This window comes from Gossypium hirsutum, chromosome D07, assembly GCF_007990345.1.
Source record: "Gossypium hirsutum isolate 1008001.06 chromosome D07, Gossypium_hirsutum_v2.1, whole genome shotgun sequence".
NCBI lineage: Eukaryota > Viridiplantae > Streptophyta > Magnoliopsida > Malvales > Malvaceae > Gossypium > Gossypium hirsutum.
Window position 1 is genome coordinate 14909589 of NC_053443.1, and position 11339 is coordinate 14920927.

Here is an 11339-nt window from a genome sequence, read left to right on the forward strand (position 1 = left end):
AACCGTACGCTAAGTATAAACTCAGTGGTATTTCTATAATCCGAATAATTTAAAGGTAAGATATTACAATATATACATTTAATCACACCATAACATTAATCATCCAATTAATTAATTTCATAAACACATCATTCATAACATATTCAATTCTCATCACTTGCTATTTCAAATCTCATATTTGCTATTCAAATAGCTTTTCACAATATAATACACAATTCATGTGTCTCATTTTCATTTCACATTCAATGTTTTCCAATACCAATCATAGTATCATTTCATTTAGTTACCCCTATGAACACGACTCAGATTCTGACGGATACACGGATCCAACCAAAACACACTAGTTTGGTACCCAATACCTCATCGGATGATTTGAAGAAATAAATTGACACCCAGTGTCTCATCGGCTAAACCGAAGTAAATTGGCACCCAGTGCCTCATCGAATTAATCCGAAGTAGTAAATTGACACCCAGTGTCTCATCAACTTGAAGTCGAAGAAATCCCTGAACTCTTCCAATCCTATAGAATGCCATCTATATCCGACTCAGCCTGATACAGTTAATAGGGTTTAATTTCGCATTTCAAATATAATCAATATCCAATACTGATTTTTCATATAATCACATAATTACACATATAATCATTTCAATTAAAAAATAATCCATTCAATAAATATATATCTACCAATTCAATTCATTCAATCAATTATCAAAATATCAATTACTTACCTCAGCACTTACCATATACATTAAATAAAAATTACAACAATTAATAACTAGTTTCAGATTATAGAAATACAAACCAGAATTTCTGAGCTATTCCTCGTTGACTTTATTTTTTCCCTTCTTAGTCGAGGTTTCCAGCACAACGTTAGCTACAGAGTTAAAAAAATTAAAATTCATTAATACAATACAATTCAGTTTCACATTGAATATTTTCAATTTTTATTCAACATTTGTCTAAATTCCAATTTAGCCACTAAACCGAGACTAACTTTATTTCTTCACAATTAATTCTATATTTTCATTCAATTTCCACTTAAAACTAGATTTAACTCTCTAATTTCACTTAAATCCCTAAATTTTGAAATTTTCACCATTTAGTCCATAATACTCAATTTATAATTTATTCTACAATTCAATCATTTTTCATTTCTAACTTAAACATCTATCAATTTAATCCCTAATACTCAAATTATTCAATATAGACAACATTTAAAAACTCAATAATTTCTAAAATTTTGACATAGGTTGGGTATTATTTAATACCGAGATTTCAAAAACATAAAAATTACAAGAAAATGGACTAAATTGACTAACCAATTGAGATTTGAACCCTTGAAACCCTAACTTTTTCTCCTTTCTTTCTCTTTTTCTTTTCTTTCTTTCCTTCTCTGTTTTGTTTCAATTTGGTTTAATTACTTATTTAATTATTTTATTATCTCATTTACTTTATTATTATTATAATATAATATATATACTTAAATATTAAGTAATACATATTTTATTATATATATATATATATTATTTTTACACATTTATTCACCAACACCATCCACTTGTTGGAATAAGGTTTAATTGTTTATTTAGTCCCTTTACTTTTTCTTTAATTTATAATTCAACTTTCATCCTATATACAATTTAGTCCCTATACCTAATTGCTCTTAATTTATACAAATTCACCTAACCAAAACCTAATTAACCACACAACTAACTTCGTAAATATTTTTAATAAATATTTACGAATCCGTTTTACGAAAATGGAGACTCAAAAATACACTTTCCAATACCCGTGACTATTGAGTTGTTACAGCCCTATGATTGTAGTAAATGAGTCTAGGGGCGAAACTAGAAAATATTTTGAGGGGGTCGGAATAAAGTTGTATATTTTGATGATAGCAAAAGTGAAATTTCACCATTTTAATAACATATATCTTTATAATTTTTAAAGGATTAAATCAATTTTTTCTCATTTTTGGAGGGCCAAAGTGTAATTTTACCATATACTAATTTAAATTTTTTAAAATTATAAAAAGACTAAAGGTAAAAATTTCTATTTTAGGGGGGACCGGAGCCCCTGCCAGCCCCCCTTCGCTCTGCCCTTGAGTGAGTCTGTTGGCTGAAGCTAATGGCAGTGTAGTGTATTCAACCATATTTTAATTTGACACTTATTTAGTCATCCAATTTTATAGATAATATCATTTTAGTTTTTTATGTAATTTTTCGTCTCTTTTAACTTTTAAATTTATATTTTTTTATTAAATTATCTCAAAATAGATGAAAAAAATTAACAAATGTTAACTTTGATGATATAGACATATACATGAACTACGACGTGGATGTCGCATTAGAAATTAATTAATTTTTAATTTTTTTTATTTTTATAAAGTTTTTAAAAAATTTTAATAACTTTAAATTTTTTTTGAATTTTTTTAAAAAATTAAGTACTTGTTGATGTGGTATCCATATGGTAGTCCACTTGTATGTCCATTTCAACAAAGTTAATGTTTGTTATATTGTCCATTCATTTTGAATTGATTTGACAAAAAAATACAAATTCAAGAGTTAGAAAAAAGGAAAAAAAGATAAAATGAAAATCTAATATAATTTTTTTTGTAAAAACTGAGGACTAAACATGTGATTATACCTTTTAATTTTGAATGAATGGTGATAGAGTGAAAATATTAAAAAACACAAATTCAAATCCACCGCCAAGTTGAGAAACACACCATGCTAAGCTCACGTGATGGCCTATCATCTAGACCACAACACAACAAAAAAGCACCACTCTTTTATAAGAACCTCACCAATCACCATGGACCTAAAGCCCCCACATTCTTTCTTTTTTATACAGTAATACTACTGCACTACTACTCCTTTCCAGTTTCCTCCCTCTTTTCTCTTCTTTATTATCTCCTTTCTTATTTTGGCTTTTTCCTTTGGCTTGCTTTCTCTTCAAAATGACCCTCGTTTCTTCTCATCTATTCAAGCCATGTCTAACCTTTGTTTTTCTAGCCTTGTTTCAGTCTCACACAACTTTCTCTGCTCTGATATTGAGCTTGAGAAACCACCGTAGCTACCCCCAACATCCAAGGCCAATGTTCCAAACCAACCGAACTACTTGTGCATTGTTTGCAGGGACTTGGGTCCGTGATGATACTTACCCATTGTACCAATACTCGAACTGCCCAGTCATAGATGCTGAATTCAACTGTCAAATGTCTGGGAGACCTGATTCTGGTTACCTTAAATATCGATGGCAGCCTCTCAATTGTCAGCTCCCAAGGTATCAGATAAACTTTTTTTTTTGTAAAAATCCCCCCCCCCAAGTTTTAGTTGATTTGTTTTACATTTTGTGATAATCTATATTGTAGTATGTTAATGTCAGGTTCGATGGGCTTGTTTTTTTGTCGAAAATGAGAGGGAAAACAGTGATGTTCGTTGGTGATTCACTGGGAAGGAATCAATTTGAGTCTTTGATTTGTATGATTTTAGCTGCCAACCCCCAAACCCAGACTCAGATGAACAGAGCAATGCCTCTCTCTACTTTCAAGTTCCTGGTCAGTCTTCCTCTTATCTAACCTAATTTCTACTTTATTCCATTCCCTTACCTTCTTTCTACACTGGTTACAGGCTGTAAGCAACCTATTTTGACCATTTTTATATACTTGTATCAAACACACATTAATACAAAAAAAAAAAAGGATCCCAAATTTCCTTTGGCAGATAGTGTCTTTCAAAATATTTGAACCCAAAATTTGCTTTTGCAAATAGTGTTGAAGCTTTTTCAATTTTTTAGAAGTAGATTTTTGTTCCAAGCTTTTACACTTGGTGGCCAAAAAGTGGTTTAAAGCACATGTCCTTATAGCAGTTGCTTTTAACTAAAGCTGAGACATGAATTTGACATTTGAGGGACCCGAAGTGAGAACTATTTTGTCAAATATCGTGCTAATACTTGCCAACTAAAAGCCACTACCTACTCTTTTTTTTCCCCATATTATTTTTGTGCTAATATAGAGACATGCTCTGTTTTTTTTTTAATTACAATAATTCTTTATCTATGAGAGATGATATTTCATATTTTTGTATTAAATTGTATCAGATACAGACTATTGTTTCCACTAAGTAATCCCAAATGATTAAGAACAATGAGCATCTTGTGGGTTGAATTTTGTTTACAATGATGAATGCAGGAATATGGTGTATCCATATCATATTTTAGAGCTCCATTTTTGGTAGACGTAGATGTGATGCAAGGGAAGAGGATTGTAAAGTTAGACGACATAGCTGGAAATGGAAACGCCTGGCGAATGGCCGACGTGCTGGTGTTTAACACAGGCCATTGGTGGGGTTATGAAGGATCTCTTCGAGGGTAGGCTAGAACAGTTCCTTACTGGTGTTGCTTTTGTGTTTGTGAAAAGTCTTGAATGAGGGATATCAAATGGGATTTTTTTTTTGAATGGTTTGAGGTAAATCTTGGCAGGTGGGATTTGATTCAATCAGGTGGTAAATATTACCAGGACATGGATCGTTTGGTTGCTATGGAGAAAGGGCTAAGAACATGGGCCAATTGGGTTGACTCCAATGTCGACATAACTAGAACCAGAGTCTTTTTCCAGTCTGCTTCCCCCGACCATTACAAGTAAGTCTCTCAATTGTTTGGAATCTACCATCGGATTTAAATTGCAATTGCAGATGTCTTTGATTTAAAGGCTTTTTGTATGAATCTAAACTTTTTATTTTCATCAAATTAAATTTATTAAAGAATAAGAGGGGTTGTGGCTGGTGAGGAAGATCTGAATCATATGATAGCAGAAAATATGAGGTTCTGATACCCCACAATATCAACATAGTACGATACAACTAATAATGTATTTACTTGATTTGACTGGTTTTATTGTTCTTTTTTTACAACTGTAACCTCGTGAAACAGTGACTGAAGTTTCTTTTTAAACCACTTTTAGTGTCGGTGGCCAATAGCCCTTTATTTTAAATGATGCTTAGAAATGTTACAGTAAACGTGTGCAAGATGCCCTACTGCGACCACACCTTGCAACTGGGCCTATGACCCTCACAAAAAGGTCATGATAATGCATGGATGACCATATTGCTCTGTTTTGATAATTCAATGATTTTGTTTGGTTAACTCCATTGACAGTCCAAACGAATGGAGTGCTGCAGCAACTGCGACGACTGCAAAAAACTGTTATGGAGAGACGGAACCAATGAAAGGAACTACGTACACCAGCACATATGCAGATCAGATGGGTGTAGTGAATGAAGTCATCAGGGAGATGCATGTTCCTACATATTTGATGGACATAACAATGCTCTCTGAGCTTAGGAAAGACGGGCACCCATCAATTTACCGTGGTGATTTCAGCCCTTCTCAGAGAGCTAACCCGCAAAAGTCAGCTGATTGTAGCCATTGGTGCCTGCCCGGATTACCTGATACTTGGAATGAACTATTTTATACTGTATTATTCTACTAGTTTCGATCTGGTTCACTTCATTTTATGGTAATATGGTTACTATTGATTTTGATGATAGGTTAGTGTAGCCTTCATTATTAAGCAATACATTATCATTTTGAAGTGAAGATTCTCATTAACGATTAACTTTCCAGTACAAATTATCAACAACATAGTTTCAAAAGCTTAAGCAACATGTCGATGACAACAACAGACGGTGATCAAACAATCAGAAATTGTTTTAGTTACTCATAAACATCGCTTATAGTACACATCAGAGAATTATGAAGTTTCATGGATATCTGCCACAAATTCTACTCTGAATTATTCAATTCATGTGTTCTGCTTTCCTTCCTGTAGGCAGGTACTAGCTCTGTATAGCAACTCCGGGAACTTCAATCATCCGTGGTATATTGTCGATAACCTGGGATGGCATGTTGCTGAGTGGAGTCTCGGCATTGTAAGCAGAGAGATGGACTCCCAGGGCAGCCCTGCCTGAAGGGTCAAGGTTATTCTTCCAGGCAGCATCCCACTCAACTGCTTTAGCAGTGCTGCATGCTACGGTAGCTCCTCCAGGTACGGTCAATCTTGCCGAATTCTGTTTAAACCAAGCTAATATTGTTACTTACAGTTATAACTATATCCTAAATGTTGAGTTTTGGGAAATCACCTGAGGGAAGAATCTCTCGAAAATCATCCTGTAGTAGTAAGCTTCTTTTGTCATTGGTGTGTTGTGAGGGAAGATGTTAGATGCGTTACGCATCATCTTATTGGTTACCTGAAAGTATAATGTGAAAATCAGTAAGTCATCCCTTAACTCTTTTTTAACTTGATTCCAAATGGAAATGAGATGATGTTACTTACATGTTGGTCAGCATGTGCTTTGAGACCATCTATCCAACTATAACCCACACCATCACTAAACTGTTCTTTCTGTCTGTAAAGGATATGCTGCAGGGCATCAAACAAAACATGTTAGTTTGGTTACTTGTGTTGTAGTGGACAAATGCCAAAGACAGGAGAAGATTATATGATAATACCTTTGGCAGATAGGGATGCTCTTCATCATCGAAGGCCCTCCTAAGAATCCACTTCTCAATGCGTCCTTCATCCCTTTTTATCTGATTCATGAAATAGAGAAGCATGTATAGTGGACCAAGCAATTCCAAGACAAAAATAAATTGATTGCTTACCATCTTTGATTCAGGGTCTATAGACATGGCAACATTGATGAATTGCTTGTCTAAGAATGGGACTCGAGCCTCCAATCCCCATGCAGATGTTGCTTTGTTAGCTCTCAAACAATCATACTGGTGAAGGGCCTTGATCTGCATAAAAAAGCAACAAAATAGACGAAATCTCAGTATCTTCTTACATTCAAACTCCCCTGGTGGTAATCAAGTGCCATATAAGATGGATCCATCACCTTTCGGCAGGTTTCGTGGTGGAATTCATCCTTATTTGGTGCCTTGTGGAAGTACAAATACCCACCAAAAATCTCATCAGAGCCTTCACCAGATATAACCATCTTCACCCCTAAAGACTTGATCTTCCGCGACATCAAGAACATTGGAGTGCTTGCCCTGATTGTGGTAACATCATAGGTTTCTATGTGGTAGATGACATCTTCGATGGCATCAATTCCATCCTGCAACATTAGAAGGAAGTTTAACTTTGTCCAAGGATGTTATTAAACACGAAATAGAAGTATTAGTAAATGTTCAGTCAATACTTGAACAGTGAAGTGAAACTCATGATGAACCGTTCCCAGATAGTCTGCAACCTCCCTTGCAGCCTTCAAATCTGGTGAATTCTGCAAATAAACCGACCACAAAAAAAAAAAAAGTTTCAAGGAACAAACTTATAAAGCTATACTTTTAAGGTTTCATTATCACATATTATACCACTTTACCACTTTACCTCGAGGCCAACACAAAAAGAATGGAGCTGGCTTCCCCAATGTTTAGCAGTCTTGGTACCAGCCAAGTATCGAGCTGTGATAGAAGCAACCAACGACGAATCGAGACCTCCAGATAGAAGAACTCCAAAAGGTACATCGGTCATCAGTCTTTTGATCACAGCCTGCAAATACAATCGATGCGACCTGTGAGATAAAATTACTAGAAATGTTCTTTAAAGTGTTGGGTTGTTTCTTCATCGTATCTTACATTTTCAAAAGCACGTCTTAGAACAAGGGGATCATATGGAACTGATGGAATGGCCTCAGAGAACCATGGTGGATTGTACCATCTTCTAAATCCTCCTGTTTTGCTGGAGTACAAGTGACCAGGAGGAAAGCACTCAAAGTGTTCACAGTCATCATTTAATCCTTTCATTTCGGAAGATATCCAAACCGACCCTGAATATTAAAAAAAAAAGTAGGAAAGGAGTTAGCAAAAACTGACTAAAACCCAGATTTCAAGAGCTGGAAATCGATGCAAGGATTGAATACCGTCAAGTCCCCAGCCAATGTAGAGGGATGCGACCCCAATAGCATCTCGTGCAACAATGTAGCTGTTGTCTCGGGTATCAAGCAACACAAATGAGAAGATTCCATCCAACATGTCCACAAAGTCTTCCCCATACTCCTCGTACTATCACGTAGTTTAAGTTTAAAGCAACAATTTTACACTTAGAGCAAGACTTCACAAACACGAGCTCGAAAATTGAAACCCAAAGTCAGATTTATGCCTGAAACTTACCAGATGGGCAATAACATCACAGTCACTGCCAGTCCTGAACTTGTGGTTTACCAACTTCTTCCTCAGTTCTTCATGGTTGTAAATCTCTCCATTCACCTAGTTTTCAGCACATTTTGTTCATCTCCATCAGTAGACTTAAAATTACAAACTATTTCCAGAGTGTCATTATTAGCCGCCAAATTTGAAAACATAAGTGCCAGTATGGTTTCTTTTATTATTCATTTGGAAGGTATATTCGGCCAAGTTACCATCATCGGCAAAAAGGGAATATATTAAGCAGCAAATATGTTATTTGGTTTGGAGTGTGATTTGATTCATATCCGAATATGCAGAGACCTACCGTGACAGCAACACTCTTGTCTTCGTTAAAGAGAGGTTGGTCACCCGAAGCAGGATCGACGATGGCAAGGCGTTGATGGGCCAAATAGCAGTCTCCATGTTGATGGAGGCCACTCCAGTCTGGACCACGGTGTTTCAGCCTGTTTATACATCAATTTTCAGCTCACTATTTCTCTGCTACTCCAATTAAACACTAGTTAATTGATAGATAGACTAAGTAATTTATTTATTTATACTAATATTGAGTTAACGTGTTTTAAAGACACAACCATCAAAAGTAGCTAAGAGGAAAAAGATGAATTTGCCTGCGGGAAAGTTCCAGCACTCGAACCCTTTTTGCCTGAGAATCATCAGAACAACCCAAAACAGCTAAAATCCCACACATTTTTCTTTCAAAAAAAAAAAACAAGAACACCTTTTTTTCTTTTTTGGGGCTTGTCAAGGAGAAGAACTAAATAAAGTAATGGATATCCTTAAATTCCGAAGAAAGATTGCTGCGAAATGAACAGAGAAAACAGAGGAGCTAAAAACAGGGGAAAGGTAAAACGTAACGTAAGCTGGGTTTCCAAAACTTGAAGAAAATGCCACGTATTTATAGTTGCAAAACTTTAGGGGCACTCTCTTGGTGTCGGGTGATTGGTTTTTACCCATTTTATCCATTTCTCCGGTGGGGTCAAAAGTCAATTATTTTACTCATATTTTTTTCACCCCTCCACGTCTCATCTTCATTTTCTTAGTTTTGGCCGTTCATTCGAAATTAGAAATTTGAATTCTCTTCTTTTTATATTTTATGCGAATAAAAGCATACTTGCTAAGTTAAAACAACTACGATAATATATATTACATTAAATATAAATTGAATCAAATTTTGTTTTTATTTAATTTATAATTATTTTTATTTTTTATAATATAAATTTAACATTTAAAATAGTGAAATACCATGTAAAATTTATTATTAATTTTTTTATTTACATGAAAAATTATTGTTTTCTAAAAATATTTATGGAAAACATTTTATTTTATTTTTTGTATTTTACAATCAAAATTTAAGATGAAAATTTGAAAGATAAATAATATTTGTTGGAGAATATTAATTTGTATGATTAAAATAAAAGTGACAAGAAGATGTCAAATATTTGGAAATAACAAGACACAAAACAAAACAATAGGTTTATTCATTTGATGGTCCATTTTTGTTTTGTCTGCTTTTCTGTACAATTATATCTGATCAACCAAGATGTTATGATTAACATTATATTATTGCCGTTTTATTTTTGGGTTTGCCTAACAAGTCAGATCCCATCCTAATGTTTGCATACAAAAATAAAATATGTTGTATTTCTTTAGAATTTGAGATTTAGTTATTATATTTTAAAATTTTTTAAAATTTTTTAATTCAATCATTATTGTTAATGGTAATTTCTGTTAAAATTTGTCAACTTAACATGTTTATTTTCGGTCAATCATATGCAATGATATGCGAGGACAGTCTAATCAACATGTCAAGTTAGAGGTGACATTATTAGGAGAGGCAATCACAAATTCCGAATATGAACCGTAAAACAAACATAAAGAATATTAAAAAAATTTGTAAGATTTAAGTTTAAAGTTTTGGCAATGACATCCTCAATTTATAATGTACAAAAAAAAATCATTTTAATTTTTTTAATCACAATAAGAAACATCTTAGCATTTAGTGATAGAAGTTGAATTTAAAGAGGTGTAAAATGCATCGTTTCGAAGGATGAACAACGTTCAATAGCAACTCACCACTTGTTCTAAAAAGTTGTTCATCATTATCACGACTTCTTTAAAACACAGTCATAAAACAACACCACCATCTAGAGCAACTTATAAAAGAGAGAACGGATCATAATATCTTGAGGAATGTCACTTTATAACCCTCCTCTCGACTTGAAAAGGGGGAAGGAATATTGTTCTACCCCTCTCCGTATCAACACAGGTGGCAAGCCAGAAAGACGCCCAAACAGTAAGACTACCACCAGACTACACCAGTGAATCGGGAGGTCACTTGCGAATTTTTCCTTTTGAGATGACTATCCAGACAAGTGCAAGGCATTTCCCATCCGGATCTTTGAACTTTATCAGGAATATGAAGTTGTTGGTCTCCAAATATGACATAGGTTCAACTATTGCATACCATTAAGTCAGAATAAATGGCACGATCTGTCCCATGCATCCTCGTCCTATCAAAGATATCCACCCCATGCAATCTATAACGATGGCTTAATGGCAAGTCCAACACGTTAACATGACCTTACATGAAACCTTTGCCTATGAATTCCTCCAAGAACGAGGAAGAAAGGATCGACTCTTCAAGCATACCAAGTATACACTTTGCTAGTACTTCTTTAGCTCTCAAACTTCTTTCATTACTCACTCTACATTACCTCTGGCTCTCCACCTCGACTAGGTGAACTGACCTCCTTAACAACCACTACTACCTCATCTGTACACCCTCCTTATTGTATCATTGTATCAACAATTGTAATATTTTTATCTAAAAATGTAACACTCCAAAAATTTAAGTTTTGTTGTTAAGTTGTGTTAATGAATACGTGTCTGTTTCTATTGTTGTGTGTTTTGTTTGCTTATTTGTGATATGAGGTTCGAGTCGCATGAATTTTGGAGTTTGTTAATTTCTTTATTTGAACCTTAGTTTAGGTTTCCTTCTTTAAGTTTAATTCTGTGCCTTTTTGTGTTAAGAATGGGCCTGTTGGTTCACTGGTTAAGTATTTGCCTATTCTCTAGTCCCGTGTTTGAGTCTTTACATATACATCAGAGACTTATGTTTTTGCATTTTTCT

At 34.3% G+C, this 11339-nt stretch overlaps 2 protein-coding genes across 4 annotated transcripts; one reads left to right on the forward strand and one right to left on the reverse strand.

The window, feature by feature from the left end:
• The first annotated feature begins 2765 nt into the window (after positions 1-2765).
• Positions 2766-7200, forward strand: LOC107954184 (protein PMR5). 3 transcript variants are annotated; one of them, XR_005916152.1, is made up of 6 exons: positions 2822-3286; positions 3389-3560; positions 4194-4372; positions 4484-4642; positions 5159-6047; positions 6417-7200. XR_005916152.1 is itself a non-coding variant. In XM_016889671.2 (5 exons), the coding sequence occupies exons 1-5, from the start codon at positions 2961-2963 to the stop codon at positions 5490-5492; spliced, it is 1170 nt and encodes a 389-aa protein (XP_016745160.1). In that variant the 5' UTR covers positions 2766-2960; the 3' UTR covers positions 5493-7200. The 3 variants fall into 3 exon arrangements, 1 of the variants encoding a protein (XP_016745160.1); XR_005916153.1 differs by having other exon boundaries at positions 6679-7200; XM_016889671.2 differs by having other exon boundaries at positions 2766-3286; positions 5159-7200.
• On the reverse strand, positions 5690-9134 carry LOC107954183 (asparagine synthetase [glutamine-hydrolyzing] 1). The gene is made up of 13 exons (XM_016889670.2): positions 8818-9134; positions 8514-8652; positions 8174-8269; positions 7924-8065; positions 7640-7830; positions 7392-7553; positions 7204-7284; positions 6898-7119; positions 6665-6799; positions 6512-6592; positions 6336-6422; positions 6142-6249; positions 5690-6069 (listed from the first exon to the last, which is right to left on the reverse strand). The coding sequence occupies exons 1-13, from the start codon at positions 8895-8897 to the stop codon at positions 5839-5841; spliced, it is 1755 nt and encodes a 584-aa protein (XP_016745159.2). The 5' UTR covers positions 8898-9134; the 3' UTR covers positions 5690-5838.
• Positions 9135-11339: the final 2205 nt, after the last annotated feature.

What these genes read in the sequence shown, in the direction of transcription:
- LOC107954184 (XM_016889671.2), top strand. Translation starts at nt 2,961, where the DNA reads ATGACCCTCGTTTCTTCTCATCTATTCAAGCCATGTCTAACCTTTGTT. An exon ending in TCTCTACTTTCAAGTTCCTG is followed by an intron (nt 3,561 to 4,193) that starts GTCAGTCTTCCT and finishes TGATGAATGCAG; the next exon opens with GAATATGGTGTATCCATATC. An exon ending in GCTTCCCCCGACCATTACAA is followed by an intron (nt 4,643 to 5,158) that starts GTAAGTCTCTCA and finishes CTCCATTGACAG; the next exon opens with TCCAAACGAATGGAGTGCTG.
- LOC107954183 (XM_016889670.2), bottom strand. Translation starts at nt 8,897, where the DNA reads ATGTGTGGGATTTTAGCTGTTTTGGGTTGTTCTGATGATTCTCAGGCA. An exon ending in GTGCTGGAACTTTCCCGCAG is followed by an intron (nt 8,653 to 8,817) that starts GCAAATTCATCT and finishes ATGTATAAACAG; the next exon opens with GCTGAAACACCGTGGTCCAG. An exon ending in CATTGGCTGGGGACTTGACG is followed by an intron (nt 7,831 to 7,923) that starts GTATTCAATCCT and finishes TTTAATATTCAG; the next exon opens with GGTCGGTTTGGATATCTTCC.